Source organism: Chlamydotis macqueenii, chromosome 3, assembly GCF_036417535.1.
Source record: "Chlamydotis macqueenii isolate bChlMac1 chromosome 3, bChlMac1.mat, whole genome shotgun sequence".
NCBI lineage: Eukaryota > Metazoa > Chordata > Aves > Otidiformes > Otididae > Chlamydotis > Chlamydotis macqueenii.
The window spans coordinates 109,691,147-109,708,897 of NC_141558.1; the positions used below are offsets into that span (position 1 = coordinate 109,691,147).

The following is a 17,751-nucleotide window of genomic DNA, read 5'->3' on the forward strand; positions in this document are numbered from 1 at the left end:
TTGATAAAGCAGATCTTAAAATACAGTCTGAACACTTGATTACTTTCATGAGGATTTTTTTTTCACTTAGGAAGAGGCCCACTTCTTTTTTTCCTGTTTGTAAAATTGGTCCATCATTCTCCTTCTGGATGGCAACCAAGAAGTTTATCCCAAGTGGCTGATTCAGCCTTGGTTAGAGCCCGCGTTCCTGGCCTCAGCAACCGCTGGTGTAACTCCATTGTGAGGCGTGGGACAATGGTGCATAATTGTTTTTGTTCACATGTGTATCCAGACTTCAGCGAGCTTGCATTTGAACTCAGTAAACAATATTAGTCCTTGTTCCTGTATCAGAACTTTTCATGAATTGCATGTGCATTTCTTTCCTTCTATTTCTTTGCTTCTTTGGAGTTACTTTTCTGCAGTATTTCTCTGGGAGCGCTGGCAGCAGCAGTCAGCTCGGTAGTTTTATTAACCTTATTCAGCAGCTGCTTCTACACTATAGGCTACATGTTCTTTAAGGTAAAAGAGGATTTTCAGATACTGCTGTACTACTTCTTGTCTTCGCTTGTCCTTGCCACTTGTACTAACCAAAAGGAGACTTTTTAAAAAATAGAATTTAAGAAGGAATTGTTAAAATTCAGAGGAAGTAAGAGGAAATGAGTGCATTGCTGCCATGACCCTCTGGCAGATTTATCCGGACCGTAAATACGTATTTCTTGGAATAGCCTGCGCTTTGTGCTGTTCTGCTTTTGCCAAGTGAGCTGCCATTTGTACAAAAATGACAACTATGGAAATACAACAATTTATTATTTTCTTTACACTTTTTTTTTTCCAAGAGTTTGTCTGCAGAGCTTACCTGGTTTGACTAGGTACAGTTCTTGATTGTATGATATTATTTTTTTTTCTAAATTCCAAATGAACAACAATGGATTGCTGTCTTTTCTGCTAGCTTTGTGATTATACAAGCAGATGGCTGATGGGCGTTTTTCCGATGCTTTGATGTTCAGAAATATAATGCATGTGTTTAATATAATACAATACATATATGAAGGGTAAGGCTCGGCGCCTTTGTTGTTGTGTTTGCTCTTGATGGTTTCTGAGGGTTGACAGCTTTGGTTCCTTTTTACAATGAGGGCACAAAAGAAGATGTGTAAAAGCAGAGGGGCAGAGCTGAGATCTGGGAGGCAGTAGTAGCAAGGAATGGTGGTTTGGGTGAATGGTGGCTGAGCAGTAAAACAGCATAGGGTAGCAACAGCTGAGAGATTGAAGCCAAGTGTTTTGGTAGTTTTGAGCTTGTTTATTGTGAATTTCTGTCTCTAATGTTAGTTTTGAAAGATTGGAGTAAATATTCTGCTGATAGCTGTGCAAGGTGTTTTATGGAAGGCAGTGAACAGCTGTCTTACATGTCTGAATTGGAATTTATGATTGAAATAGCATGCATTATTTCAGAAGATCCATCTTCTTGTGTTTGGCCTAGGGTTCAATGATTCCAAGTAGTCATTAATTTGGAATTGAGTGGTGAGAGTTTTCTTGGTTTTTTTCTGTTTTTAGTATTTATTAGTTACTTTAAAAAACTGAAGTAGAATTAATTATGTGCATCCTTTGCTTTCCGTCCCTGTTATTCTGTAGCTCCGCTTGTCTTTAAAGAGTATAAAATACTATAAATTGCTGTTCACTATAAAACTTGGTTTAATAATCTTCGTGCAGCTTGCTTGACAGATAATTTAGGAATTAGTACAACAGATAAAAATACAGTTCTAATATTTTGATACTGATGTGATTGGAGCTTTAAAAAGACCAATAATCATACTTAAAAATGTCTTTGGATTTTTCCAGAGGTGAGGTCCAAAGAGCTTTGAATGTATTAACCAGATTGTTGGAAGCCTATAGAAAGATCTGATCAGACTGAAGTTTTTCAGAAGGCTGAATCTCCTATACGTATTACCAAAACAAAGCTGATTAATCTGAAAAGGAGTAGGTTATTCTCCGAATCTGCTCCAAATTATAGCTTCAGATAACCTGTTGATCTTCATAGTTTAGTTACTAGATACGCGGTAGTAGCCGCTGCTGCTTAGTTTTCAGAAAACTGAAGTGGAACACTTAACAGGAAAGGATGAACGTTTATATAATAAATATATTGGTTGGAGAAATCCAGCCCACTATAAACAATGATTTAAAAAAAAAAAAAAAATTTGTGAATGCAGGGGATTTTAAGCCATATCTAAGGAGAAAATGTTTTGAAATCAGTATGACAGGGCAGCTTTTGTTGTAAGCCCTAAAAACAGTTGGTGGAGAAAATGTGTGACTCTTTGATTTTTGTAGTGTTTAGGATCTGTCCCTGTGTTTAATATCTCACAGTTGCAGAGGTGTGATTGTATTTAGACTTCTTGGAGGCATTTAATTCCATTATACCAAACCAGTGCGTTGCAGCAAGAACAAAGGGCACTTCTCCGGTATGGGCAGCCCACAAGCTCGCCTCTGGAAATCTACAGAAGCTGACATTGTACCTGAAGCTGATTGATTTTCATGTTGGTGATCTAGAATTAACTATAAAATAATGATAAAGTGTTGATGAGGGAAATTAACCATATATCAGGAACAATGAGAAAATGGCAGAAAGTGAAATACTCTTACTAATATTCCTTATTTTCTTACGTGATATGCTTTCAAAGACCGTCTGGACTTTTTGATCAATCTTTCCTTTCTGTTGGGAGTTTGGGCATTGGTAACGTGCTTAGTCTTGCCTAGCTATTTTATGTGGTCCATTTAGGTTTTTCAAAGCTTTTTGTTCCCATGCAGTAAACATCTCAAGTTACTATGAAAAGAAAAGGGGAATTGTATTTTAGGGCTTGTAAAAGGCTAGGAGCAAATGAAGTGTGTTCTAGAGGCTGTTCTGAACTAAACATCTGTTTCATAGTTGCCTGCAATTGGGGACACTAGAGTTGAATCCAAGTGGTTTCTTTAAATTCCAGTTTTACATTCGTAGTCTATTTGTACAAAGCAGGCTGCACCAACAGAACTTAGAAGCTTTCTTTGAAAGTAGTAATGAAGAGGGTTTAGAGGAAATTGTAAATAGGCTGCAATATGCCTTTTGGCTCAAATATATGAAAACTAAAATAGGATTTTGTCATTCCGTCTGAAATTGTTCAGGTTCAGTAAATTTGAAAGTCATAGTTGTGCTCCTCAAAATTAAAAGGGTAGGAGAAGAACTGAGCAAAGCAGTGATGGTAATACCTGATGACTTCATGTGATGGGCTGAAATGAAATGTGATGGGCTGGAGAGGCTTCTGTGTTACCATTGCATCTGACTTCAGTTAATTGCTTATACCCTCAGTTGGGATGAATATTCAGATGTTGTCTTTAAACATAAACACAAGTCAAGAGTAGTGCATAATACAACTGTCATATAGGGGCTAAGCTTTTCCTGTGAGAGTTCTCGATTGTTTTGAAACTTTTTATAAATCAATTAAGTGCAACACTAAAAGGTAGACACACTGGGATATCGAGCGTATTGACTATTATTTTGTGTTTGTTAATTTAAACCACATGCCATGCACTTTAAGTGTTTGAAAACAGTTGTGTTAAGATAGTTGCTGTTGCAACTCTCTTGTCCTGTGCTTTTTTAGTGTTGGATTTTGGCAGCTCTTATTGTCTTGGTTGATTACTGAAAGAAAATAACTTTTTGTCGTTTTCTCTCTGAAGTGAAAAACCTTATGCAGAATGGCACATTTGCTGTTCTTGTCATCCTCCATGCACATCTTTTGTATATATTTTAACATTTCTCTGCAGCACAGAGAGCATCAAGGTGCTGATTGGGTTTAAATAACAGTTCTCACTGGTAGGTCCTAGTCAGCATCAAGGAAAAATCCTATTCACAGAGTACTGGGTTTATGTAACTTAAGTAACTTTTCCTAGAGATTAAATTTCAGGAGAGTGTGTAAAATGCAGCATGATAGAAATGTATTGATTCTATCCTTTTTTTAAAGCAATAACTGACAATATTCTTTTCTTATTCTTTGCAGTGTGGTGATATAAATATTTGGTAAGCAACTTAGTGACTATTTCTGTATATACAATTGAATTTGATTTATTTTAATGCTTTTGAAATATGAAAGAAATTAACCTGATTTGTTAAGGTTTTATGTATTAGACTTGACTTCTAAGTATTTGTTTTGTCATTTGCGCATTGAAATTGCAGACATTTATTATTATATATGATGTCTGGTTAGTGTTGTGTCCTGGTAGCAGCCAGAGAAAACTGTAAAAATATTTCAGTAGAGATATGTGTAATTGATAGCCCTGACACTGCTTCTGGTCATAATTTCATCCCTCGGGATTGGTGGGAGTCCTAGAGTATCAGTATCAAGATGTTTATTCCCTTTAGTTGCTGTAACAGTGTAACAGATATTCATGTTCCTTTGGATCACATGAGACCAGAAGTGTTCACAGCTTTCAAGCCTTCTAGTGGCAAAATTAGTCTTGGATGTCTTTCATCTTCTGTAAGATGTGGCCAGAGGTGTGAAAAAGGATATATGACTTAGGCAACTGTATTTTAATAAAGTTAATACTTTGTTCTAATTTTTTATTCAGAATTTTGATAGAGAACCAGCTGTCTCTCTTGCCTGTTGAGTAAGAGTGGTGAAAGATCTTGGAATTAAGTGCTGGGCTTTGTAGAAGCGTAGTATTCCGTTGCCTTCTGTGGAGATTCAGTAACTTGCTCTATAAGCAACTGACCGTCCACAGAGGATGTAGTCCACGTGCATGCTGCCTGGTCTTCACCTGAGAAGCTTTAGACCATAGCTTAGCACCATGTAGTATACTGCCATGTAAATTAGAGCTATTTGCAATACAGTTCACTTTTACAGATATTTACAATACAATTAACTTTCAAGCACTCTTGGAGTTACAGTTAAAATAAAAATATTGTTCGCATTACAGAACAATCACAATTTGAAATACGCTGGTGAATTCGCAGACTTTCAGTAATCCTTCTCTTGAAGACCACTTTTTGTAACAGAATGAAAGAGAAAAAGCAAAGCAGAAATTCAGTGCTTTATCTACAGCATCAACCTGATCTTCTGCCTTTCCCCCCATTCCCAAAGTATAAATTATATGGCTCATTAAATCTTTGAGGAAACCTGTATTTTTTTCCCTAAAGTTTGGAAATAGGACTTAGTTTTTATAAAACTATGTTGGAGTAAGGGAGTATTAGTAATGCTGTTGAGCCTAACTTGTATATACACTAGAATATTGCCTTTTACGTAGCTTCTTAGCTCTCAGTATGATTGCTTTTTGCTGTAGAAATCGTTACATTTTTTTATCTGATAGAGGAAAATACAAAATAGTTACTGTAGTTGGCTTTATTTGCTGGCCTGGTCTTTTCTTGGGTATGATACTTAAATGTACATTTATGTAGCAAATCTATGTAACTTGTTGTATTTGGAACCTTTTAATTCTTAAGGAGGTACATGAGGAAATTATGCTTTTTCCATTGTCCAACAAATACATACAAAATTCCTGTGAGGACAATTTCCCATCTATTTCCAGATAATATTGATTGACTGTAGTGGAGAGTGTGGTATGGAAGAAATGCTTGTTTTAGGATATGATACTAAAAACTGAGTGCTTTTTTTTTTTTTTTTAACCAACGTAAGAACATAAAAGAGAGGTCAGCTGGAGGTGTTGAGTAGTAGAAGAATTTGAATTTGTTTGAAACAATACACAGGTCAACATGATAAAATCAGGAAAAAATGATGTTACTTTTATGAAAGAAAATAATGTGTCGTGTATGTATGAGAGTTCTTTGAGACAATTAGGAAGCATGTGGACAGGGAAGAACCAATTGATATTACTTGGATTTCCAAAGCATAATTGAGAAGATCTGTCCCCAAAAGTTTGAAAAGCAGTTGAATTGCTATGGATGCTATGCATTCTTATGTTGAGGATGGGGGAGAAGTTCATGTGTAGAAATAAATTGTATTTTTTCCTGATGGAATCTTAATGGGTTTGTGTTGGGAATCGGTGCCATTTCAGTGTATTTGTAAATGCTATGGAAACAGAGTAGCATAATGAGGAAAAAGTTTATGGACGGTATTAAGTTGTTCATGATGTTGGTACTGAAGGGCTAGCTGGAAAGGATTGTAGAACTTTGCTGTACTGACTATTAGGTGGCACCCTGTGATTTCATAAAGTTAGATGTGGTAATGCAGGCTGGGGAGATAGTATAAAAAGGCAACTCTTGCTTTATGTAGACAGTAATAGGCACTGAAATGATATCATTTGTTAATTAATAAGATCTTGCAACTGAAGTGAAAATGCCCGTTCAGAGTTCAACGGTAGTCAAAATAGCAATCAGAATTATTGGAGATTATTAAGAAAGAAACAGACTCAGTATACTGCCAGTACCTCTTTATCTTATATCATGTACAGTCCAGTTTGCACCTCACGAGACCATGTTGGCAGAAGTGCATGTACAGAGAAGGGCAGAAAGAACAGTTGAAGGAATGGAACAGGTCTGTATGAGAAATTACTAAATATTAATACTTTTTACAGGCTAGAACTGAGATGATTGGAAGGTGATGAGGTAGAGGTCTGTAGTACTGAGGATACAGAAGAGGTAAATCACTATTTTTTTCCAGTGCAGGAGCTAGGTAAATCAAGTGTCACTAATGAGCACAGGTCCAAATCAAGAAAAAGGAGTTTCTTTGCACAGGTTTTGATTAAACTATGCACCTTTGCCAGAAGATGTTAGGCCTACTAAAGTATTTATGTATTTTGAAAAATAAATAAATTTTAATTCCCTGTGTGGAGGGAATTCAGAGATTTTATGGAAAAGATTAGTTAGTATTGCCTCGGGAATAACTGAGCTGTGGGTTGCTGGTGGCTAAAATAGTATGCAGAGAAAGTATCACTAAAGCGGCAAGCGTATATTGCCTTCCATAAATGTAATCTATTGAGTGCTGTTTCTGTTAGTTTTCTCTGAACATGGGGTAAGCGTCAGTAAATAAGGCATTTTTCTACCACACTCTAGCACCAAAAAAAAGAGGAGAGGCAAGGAGGGGGAAGGGGTAAAATAACAGAAAAAAAAAAGAAGAGATAAAAATAAATTACTATGAGAAGGTAGAAAGGTGTTAAAAATAAAAACAATTTTAAAAGAAGGAACTAGAGAGGAACAGAGAAAAGCAGTCCTGACAGCAACCATCACTTCTTGGTGGGGTCCAAATAGGAGAGACTGCTCCTTGGTGTGGTGCTCAGCCCAGAGGGATGATTAGACAGGGAGCTTGAAACAGTTGCCAGGTCACTGTTGTCAGACTTCCTGCTCTTCCTGACACTTGGTGTGGCCGAGCTAACTAGGACCGAGTGAAGCTTGACAAGAACATTTTAAGATTTGGTGAGGCTTTGGAAGTGGAAGTTAAATAAAAAATTGAGTGTGTATGCAATTTCAGCATGTTCTGGAGGAACTGGAAAAGGAATGTGGCGTATTTGATACCTGTATGGTGAGAGGGTCTTCCTCTCACCAGGGGAACGGGCATGAGTCAGGATCATGTAGCACATCGGAGCCTCTGTGTCTCAAGTCCTCCACTGAGAATTTTCAAACTTGGATTCCTGTTAAACAATAGAGTTGGTTAACTGTGTAAACTACCACACTGGGGTTTTTCACCTTGCTGTGCCAGTCAATCCTGGTACTAAATGTTTAGGTATGATACAAGGCTAAGTTGGAGGAGTGAAGCACTGTTGGATAGGGATGGTTTTTGAGGTGTGATTTCAAGGTGAATTGGTTAGCTGTTACACACCCTACTAAAGAGACATGGGGAGTAATTACTGATAGTTTTGGAGATGTGATGCAAGTTTAACCCTCTGTGTGTCTGTTACATTTCTGTGCAGTTGAGTTAAGAACTTATAAAATAGCAAAAATTATTTTTACAATTCAGACAGTAACAAAACAGGTTTAGAAATAATCTTATAAAACCAGAAGAAAAATCCACCTTTACCTTTTAGTTTGATCATCTTGAAGATTTTCAGTGTTATCTGTCTAATAAGCTGTAATGGGCTTACGTGGCCATTTGGCTGGTGTCTGATTCTTACTTTGCAAGATCATTACCCTGGGAATTGCTTTCATTGAGACAGATTAGGATTTGGTGATAAGTGTATCTTTGTGGACTCATTTTGTCCCTGAAGTGCCATTCAGATTCAAAGGATTTCCTGCATTTATATCCAGTGTTTAATCAAACATACATACTTCTATCAAAGGTTTATTGATTGTCCCCCACCTAATTATCAAAATGGTGATGTGCATAGGGCACGGCTGGATGGAATCATCATAAAAGAAAGTAGTAAAACAACTTCCCTCCACACAAATTCACTGCAGATTGATCTGGTGTTTTCTTTAGCTGTGAGTAGGTTGGGAAAATTAATGTTCATTTGTATTTTGTAGTTTCCAGTATTGTTTGCAATGTGTTTGGAGCTAAGCATGTTCCGTCATCTAGAATCCTTGAGGTAGGCAATTCAGAGTCTTGTCCACGGCTTTGTAGAATAAAATGGTAGAACGCTAAATTTTCATTGTCGTTACAATCAAATATATACTACTGAGTGCACTAAGTTGAAAAAATGGCTAGCACTTTTTGTGGTAACGTGAAAGCATTCTCTTTACTTTTGCTATGCTTTTTCTCACAGAGGAAAATAAAATTGCTTCCAAAATGTCATGTGGGAAGCCTGCATTTAATGTTCTTTCTAACTTGATTATTTAACACTTATTTTTAAAAAAACTGAGCCAACAGCTTGGAAATGGTTTCTCCTACCATACAGTCAGACTCCCTGTGACTTATCTCTGATTGTGTTACACTTCCTCCCCCACCATCAAATTCTGTATAAGTTTAGTCTTTGTTCCTTCTTAACATTTGTATTCTTTGGAAGTCACTAATTTTGTTTCTTTAGCACCAGACGTGCAGTTTCTTCCTGTTGCTCAGTTCATTTTGTGTGTAATAATACCATCTAGCTTTAGAGAGGGAATGTCTCGCCTTTAGTTTTCTGAGTAATGGACCGTAATTCAAGAATGGACAGTACAAATCAAAGCTTTATATAATTTTGTAATGGATTTTTATGTTTGGGGTTTTTTTTTTTATGAGGACTTAGCCTTTCAATTTATTCAATTTAGTTGGTCTTACTGAAGCAGCTTTCTCCGAAATGTGTTTGCCTTGTGGCGACTTTGCTCAGGAGAGCCTTTGTGTCAGAATGACTCTTGGGTAAATACTTAGCCCTTTGCAACAGTGCTCTTTTCCGGGCAAATATTGGGACACTTTCTCCCCCTTACATATTAGGATAGCTGGGAGGTGAATATTGTTTTGTTTAGATTAGCATATTCTTTTTAGTTTCTGGTTCACTAGATGTATGGGAAAAATAAATTGATCCAACAATGTGTGAGGTGGTTTTTGAATTAGATTTTGGTATGTATGTGTATCATAGATGTGCAGTGTTTGGCGAGAAATTTTTGTTCTCTTAGCGTACATTATAAAAAGACTCCAAACTGTAGTGCTCACTGCAGCAATCGCTCAGATTTCAACAGCTATATTCTGTACTCACTGTTTTTTCTGGTAAGAAATGATGCAAATACTTTCACTATGCAAGTGCTTTCAGCTGTGAACTTATGAAAATAAGTAGCGAAAACAAGTTTTGTTGATGGTTGGATATCTATGAATAGTGATCAGACGCCTAAAGAAATACTGATCAGTTTTTGTTTTTTGTGGGCAAGTGTTTCATATGAGTTGATGCTTATCGAGAAAAGCAGGTAAATGGCTAGTGAATGGATTGAGAATTTCTTTGTAATTCACAGAATCATGTGGTAGCTCAGCTGTAAAGCACATTTCTTGAAGTTTGCATAATGGTTTGTGTGTCTGCTCCTTTGCTTTCTTCTTCCAGCTTGTGTTGTAAATGTGACTAGCATGCTTCAAAACCTCTGAAACGTCTTCTGATTTTGTCTGCTGCTTGAAGATTACAGTGGTTTGCTTTTGACCCTCTTAAATGAACTGTACTTCTATTATGGAAAAAAATGCAGCTGCCTGATGTGATAAAGCTCAAACTTCATTTGAATAAGTTCTTTTAAACCGAGAGCTGCATTTTATACTAGCATACGGATAGCTAACTGTATTTTATACAGTTATTTAGAAGAGTGGGTGTGTTTCGTTATGGTATCTGGGCACAGACTTAGCAAGTTTGTGATAATAGTTCAGGAGTGAGTCAGGTCCCTCTGAGGCATGCCAGAGCTGCCCTCCCAGGAAAGCAGTCTGGAGCCACATCCACCAGCACGGCTCTCACTAGGTCCCTGCTAATCTGTTATGGTGCACTCCTCCAGTCCTATCCTTCCCAGTTGATCTCCACTACTCAGAGTGTTTTGACATCTGCCGTCCCCTTAGTAATCCTGTTTGCAGGCTGAAGAGTCCTAGCCACCTTTGTTCTTCACTTAAAAGCTTCTCCATAGGTTTTATTATGCCTAATGGTTTCATGCCAGCCTTGGAGATTAGAGGGGAGAAAGTCCAGAAGGGTTGAGAGCTTGAGAGTGCCCTGGAGGTTAGTGCAGTTGCTTGAGTAATGCTGTGGTTCTGAAAGTCTGTTTGTTGCATTTGCTGCTGAGATTTTTCTGGTTTACTGTTCAGTTGATGCCTTCAAAGAAATGTCTTATGTACCAGCAGATCCCTTACCTGAATGGCAATAGTCAGCTTCAAAGCCAGCATCCACTACTTGATTTTTCTGCCTTTTTATTACTCGTTAGTGTCACTGGTGTTCTTCTACAGCCTTTGATAGTCTGTGTCTGTCCTATCCAGAATATACCTGACAGCACGGACAAAGTCCCCAGGGCAAGTGGGTTTTTATTGGGAGTTCCCTCCACTTTAAACAAAACGACTGTTTAGTCAGATTGTTTGCTGGCTGTCTTTAAGGAGTAATTAATCAGGTTATTTGTCATGCAAGGGCCTGTTTAAGAGAGCTTAGTTTCTTTGGAGCCTTTTGTGAGAGATCTTTGGTAAATGTCTTCTAGCAGGCCAGGTGGATTGTATCAGTGATTTCTCAGTGTGCTCATTGAGTCTTGAGGAGGACAGTAGACTGAAATGTGGCTTTTCCTTACAACAGCTGCATGGAATTGTCTGTGTGCTCACAATTTTTTTTCTTTTGAATAATTTATACAAATTTTTCTGGTACAGACGTTGAACCTAACATCAACTTATTCCTAATTCTGCCCTTGAACCCTTGTCAGAAATTAATGTTGTTTTTCCTGTCTCTTAGAGGTACAACATTGAGACTGTTTTAAGTGAGTATTTACAAATCACAGCTACTAGGTCTTTCATTCTTTAGTTCCATTCTAGCACTTCATTATTTTTCAAATTGTGAGCATGTTCTTTGTCTTATTATAAACACCCTTGAGGAGGATTCTAATATGGGAAGTCTTCACAGTTTTTCCTCAGTGTGTAGATCTAAAAAGAGAAGGGAATCCTATTCTTTTTCTGTAGGGCTTTATCTCCTATGAGTCCTTCTTTATGTGCTGATTGTTCTGGAGGAGCGCTCTAATAGATCTGTGGTTCTGTGCTGATTTTTATGCCTTTTTCTGTTTGTTTCTCAAACTTGATTGCTTTATTTTTCACAGGTACATTACCAGCTAGAGCTTATGGTCACTTCTTCCTTTGGATAACACTTCTGATTTTTTGAAATATCATTTTACTTCAGATAGTTTCCCTTACTTTACTATTTAGCCACATTGCCATTTTTTTCCTAGCTTGTTTAAAAGCTACTTTTATGTGAAGGCAAGCAGTTATCTTATGACAATGAGCATGAATGCCTTACAAAAGCGTGATCAGGAAATAATTACAGCAAACTGTTTTGGCTAAGCATTTGTACAAAAGGGCATGCAGGAAGAAATGAGACAGAATATAAGGACAGGTTTTAAAAACAAAAATAGTACATGCATTTTTAAGTTTTTATTTTCCTATTTTATAATCCTGAATAAATTGCAGTTATTTTGCTTTAACTAGTTTTGAGGAATATCTGATTTCTTTAAATGCTTACGGTCTTAAAAATTGTTTATGCTAGATGAAAACCCTAAGTTTTCATTATTAGAGGGGCAACCAAGTCTTGCTTCTCTAGCCAGTCTAGCAGAAGAACAAATGGATTTGATGGGTGGACTGTTTGATGGGTAAGGAGTTGGCTGGATGGCAGCATCCAAAGAGATGCAGTGAATGGCTCAATGTCCAAATGGAGATCAGTAACCAGCGGCGTCCCTCAGGGGTCCATATTGGGAGTGATATTATTTAATGTTTTTATTAATGACATGGACAGTTGGATTGAGTGCTCCCTTAACAAGTTTGCAGATAACAGCAAGTTGAGTGGTGCAGCTGATAGAATTGAGGGAAGGGATGCTGCCCAGAGGGACCCTGACAGGCTTGAGGAGAGGGCCCATGTGAGCTGTGTGAAGTTCAGCAGGAACAAGTGCAAGGTCCTCCTGCACCTTGGTCAGAGCGACCACCAGCATCAGTATGGACCAGGTGATGAATGGATTGAGAACAGCCCTGAGGAGAAGGATTTGGGGATGTTGGTGGATGAAAAATCAGACATGAGTTGGCAATGTGCACTTGCAGCCCAGAAAGCCACTCGTATCCCAGGCTGCATAAAAAGTGTGGCCAGCAGATTAAGGGAGGTGATTCTCCCTCTTTGCTCCACTGTGGTGAGACCCCACCTGGACAACAGCTTCCAGTTCTGGGGTCTCCAGCACAAGAAAGACATGGACTTGTTGGAGCAGGTCCAGAGGAGGACCAGGAAAATGATCAAAGGGCTGGAGTATCTCTTCTGTGAAGAAGGGCTGAGAGAGCTGGGGTTGTTCAGACTGGGGAGACCTTACTGAGGCCTTTCAGTACTTAAAAGGGACTTACACGAATAGTGATAGGATAAGGAGTAACGGTTTTAAAAGAGAGTAGCTTAAGATTAGATATAAGGAAGAAATTCTTTACGGTGAGGGTAGTGAGACACTAGAAGAAGTTGCCCAGAGAAGTTGTGAATGCCCCATCCCTGGAAATGTTCAAGGTCAGGTTGGATGGGGCTTTGAGCGACCTGATCTAGTAGAAGAGTTCCCTGCCCATGAGAGGGCGGGGATTTGAGCTAGGTCATCTTTAAAGATCCCTTTTGACCCAAACCATTTTATGATTCTAAGTGTAGAGGGATTCCTGGTTGACTACTAATAAGGGTGATGTATGAATCTGCTGCAGATAGAGCTAAGAACATCTGTGCTGTCAGTAGGTATTCAGGAGGATGTTTGTGCCTGTTCGATATCTGTATAGAGAAAAGAGAGGGGAGGTTTGGCTCTCTTTCATTTGGATTAAACTATGCTGAGGATGTCTGTGTTTTATGTAGTTAAATTCTGTTTAATACTGAAAGACTGAGTTAAGAAATTTTAAGAAATGTATCATTTCTCAATTTTGTAAGCAAAACTTGAATATTATTTTTTTTCAAAAGCAGGTGTTGCATTAAATGTTGCAAACTTGCAAGTATTTTACACAGGGCTGTCACTTTTTCCCTTGTACAAGTGCTGCTGTTTTGCACTTCTGCCATGCACTGACAGACCTGAATCACCATTTTTCCAGGTGAATATACTTTTCAAAACAAAATGTATTTATAGGATTACAAGTTTTTTAAAGACAGTTAAGGAAAAATAATTCAGAAGAATTTTTTTTTGGTTTTTTTCCCCTTGACTTCTTCCAGGTACTGAATTTGTGATTTGTATTTTCCTTTAAATGGTTATTAAAACCTGGAACAAGTATATCGTTGTCCAAAAAGTCTGTCTCTACAGAAGTATGTTGTTAATTTTGCTATTTCTTTTGGTTCACTTTTTTCTTTTTCTAGCTTGAATTATCTGTCCTTAATGCTAAATTTGGCTCTCTGCTACCTGGAATAAAGTAATGTGATGCTACTAACAACCCATGCAACCCTGTCAGTTTTTGGCATATTCTGGGTGTGTGGTACTAAGATACCTGGCTGCACACAGCTGATGCTTCAGAATCAGTTGTGTGCAACTCTTCCGTGTTTCCCAGCACTGTGTTGTAGCTTTCGTGATGCTTTGAACCTCCCCGTCCCCTTTGTTTTCCTGATCATTTCAAAGCTGATGGAGTGGTCAGGTGTGGTCCCAGTGTATCTACACAAGTTTGCAGTTCTGCTTCCTTATATCTGTGTATGTCATAGGTGAAGGAGCTACTTTTCCTGTCTCTTCTGGGACTGTTTTTGGATTGACAAGGTGGACTCATTTCATATTTGCTCACATATCTGTGAATTGCTTTTACTAGTATTTTAGATTTTGAGAGTGCTGACCGGAAATACCCAAACTGACTCTGCTAAGGCACTACCTGAATATTAACAAAATGTTTTAGGCACTGTAGTGGCCCCAGGAGTGGGTTAGCGGTGGTTGTACATCATCCAGCCAAGCCAGTAGCCAGGATGAGTGACCCACATTCTGGTAGATCACCTGTGAGTAACTGGAAGTTGAACCCTGAACTGTGAATGTTAAACAGAGAAGAAACTGAGTGGAGAGACTGATTTTCTGCCTGTTTTCTCCCTTTGCCTCGTGGTAGTGAAGAACATTTTTGTATGTATTTGAATTATAGAAGCATATTGCTTTTTGTTGAATAAGAAGCACGTAAGTAATTCAGAATATTGTGCAACAGCAGGTAGCATTAGTGAGAAGTAGTAAGAGTTGTTTTCAAAGTGAATGTCCAGCTGGGAACTGGACAATAATTTCACTGTTTTAATGGAAGTTCATTCAGGCTGAGAAGACACATTGCTTAGATAAACCAATTTCTTTCAGTTTGACTTTTTGACAGCTATACAAAGTTTTAGTTGAAACTTTTTGACAGGAAAGAATAGGAAAAAAGCATCTCATGTTTGTAGGGAGAAGAAATCCTTGTCTCTTGGAAACTTGTATAGATGAAGAATATCTACTTGTTAGCTTAAGAGTGATAAATTATTATAAGCATGACCTACATTTAAGATTGTCTAATGCTTTCCACTGTGTGATCCTGTTTACTGTTACATTTTAGTTTAAAACAATTCTGAATTTTGTTTTCTGAGGTAGCAATTTGCAAAAAATTGAATGAATCTTAGCAAGTTAAAGGGGGTTGGACTAGATGACCTTTGAAGGTCCTTTCCAACCCTAACCATTCTATGATTCTATGATTCTATATTGTTAATGTCTGTATGGATATTAGTCTACTTCAATATATTACATTCCTCAGGGTGTGTAAGAGAGGAGAGGAGTCTTTTGGCTTTTTTTCTGTTTCAATTACCATTTTATGGAAAAACTCCAATTCTTCCTGTCTTTAGGGAGGAAATAAAAAATTGTCTATGGATGGCCTTTCTTATTATCAGGGCTCTATTTTTGAGCTAACGTGCTTCTAAACGTGCATTGTAAACAAAAAATACAGTGTGAGTTAAGTCAAGAATATCCTTAAAACTGGTTTGGCATTTTGTATCTGGTCTTTTTATGTATCAAAATAGCAAATACTAGACAATCCCTTGTCTGTTACCTCCCAAGGTTGAAGGAGAAAAGAGCAGCATTTTGATCAAAGCCATATATTGTGAATAATCGGAGGTTTTCACAGGAAGTAAGTAGCCTTGGATGATGGAGTCCTGACTCAGTGTGAAGGAAGGAGTTGTTTCCGCTTACCACTTAGCAGTCATAGCTTTGAAGTTAGCTCATGCGCAGTTCTCACTATGTAGCAAATTTCTGATGAATATCTGTCGTGCTGGATTACCTCTGCTAGGAGGTGTGTGTACTAGTGAAAATAACAGTTATTACTGCATACTGGGAGAAAATTGTTCCAAAACTCAACTACCTATGTTCTGTGGCTGTTTTAGTGGTTACATATTAATGAAGTTACAAAGCTGTATTTAAAATTGAGAAGCCGGCTGGATTTTTGCTTAAGTATTTGTAATCTATTGTGATCTATTATTACTTGAGTTAATGCAGTGAATGAAGGAAGTCTATACTTTTTCCAAATGTGCTCCTTTAAGTGGCAAGATTGGTACACGCTCATTCTCACTGGGCTGTGGATTTTTTTTTTTTTTATTTAATGGAAAAGAAAAATATTTGATTCAGCAGGCATATGATGATGAGTATAGTAAGTATTTGGTTAAGCATCTGTTATGCTTCCATAAAGATAGTCAAGTGTATTAATCCTTTTGTCGTAGAAAGAAAAACTTAATAAAAGCTACTGTACTTGCATATCATATGTATTTCCTTTGTAACTTTACCTGCAGGTGTCTGCTGTATTTAGTGCTAGTAAAACTAGGTATATAGTGACCATTGCAAAGAAAAATCTGTTATCTTTTAAGCATTTTGGATCTTGCATTATATTTTATTGGGCCTTTTTGTTTTTTCTTAAATGGGGATGCCTTTTCTGGTGTAATATATACTCAAAATTTGATGAAAATTAAAAGTGGCATTTTCTTGTGGAAAAATAAATGTATTTTTATACTGCTTACAACTGCTGAATATATTTCTGATAACAGGTTTTTTTTTTTTTTTTTTGGCAGTTATACTCGCTAAATGATTATAAGCCACCCATTTCTAAAGCTAAAATGACACAGATCACCAAGGCAGCAATCAAGGCTATAAAGGTAGGAAATTGGATAACTTCTTTTGACTTCTTTTCCATTTCTCATGTGTGCCAAAATAACTGAATAGCTTAAAGAATTTGATTTAGAACTTTCCACCTCCCTTATTCTGTGTATAATTTCCAAGTTATGATCAAATGTGGTAGTGATGGGATTTTCAGGAGTGCAGCAGAAGGCTTAATTTGTTGTGTTAGTTTCATTTGCTGGTTGTCATACGTGAGGAAGAATTATACCAACTTGACGTTTCAGTCAGATCTGAAAGATGGGATTTTTCTGCTTTTTTTTTTTTTTTTTTTTTTTTGGCAAGAAAAACTTTCTTGCCACAAAGTAAAACTAGTTGCCAAAGAGCAATGCAGCAGCAGAAAACAGCACTGAAAAATGAAGAAGGAAAGAAGTATGCTGTTTAGTGTTAAGCATTAAAAGAAATGGAAACTCAGTTGAAGACCAAAGAGGTGAAAAAGAGAATAGGATAAAAGCTCTTCCGCTGCTGAGAATGCACATACATTTTCAGGTAGTGAAATCCATATTGGTGTTTTGTGTGATTTGGAGAGAGAGCAATTTGATGACAGAAGAGTGAAATTCACTGGCTTTCTTAAATAAGAGTCTAGGTAAATTCAAGTCTGCGTGTTGCAGTATGGCAATGCTAAAAACTTGTGTTGAACATAAACAAGTAGTAAATTACTCTGTAAATTAAACAAATTATGCCAAAATGTTTTATTGTGTATTTAGCTTGAAAATCCTGCTTCCACTCTTACCGTTTCAATGACATTTAATTTTGAAGAGCAGTTGTTGAGATGATGTGGAGCCATTGCAATGGTATTTGAGATTTTAAAAAAAAAAACACAACAAACCAGGCCAATTTTAAAGAAAAAGTATTCAGTAGATGTTATAAGGTCTTCCTGTACTCATGTTTTTACGTTATCGAAGTGAGCACTTGCAAAATAAATTAAATACAGAGAAGTGCTATGCTTAGTAACGTTAGGCTAGTATCTTCAGTCGTGTACGGTAAAATAACGATATGTTTTTGAAGGACCAATTATATTATGCTCTTAGTTCTCATTTAAAAAGTGCACATTATTTAAAAAAATACAATGTAAGAAACCTTCAGAAGACAAGAAAAAATTAGATTAG

The 17,751-nt window shown here is 37.2% G+C and overlaps 1 protein-coding gene across 4 annotated transcripts in view; it reads left to right on the forward strand.

The window, feature by feature from the left end:
• The window catches only part of SCAF8 (SR-related CTD associated factor 8), a 171,319-nt gene that overhangs the window by 6,644 nt on the left and 146,924 nt on the right, over positions 1-17,751 (forward strand). For all 4 annotated transcript variants that reach the window (XM_086743406.1, XM_086743404.1, XM_086743403.1 and 1 more), the window contains exon 2: positions 16,540-16,623. In XM_086743406.1, coding sequence (XP_086599532.1) covers positions 16,540-16,623 — 84 coding nt within the window. The remainder of the gene's footprint in view (positions 1-16,539; positions 16,624-17,751) is intronic.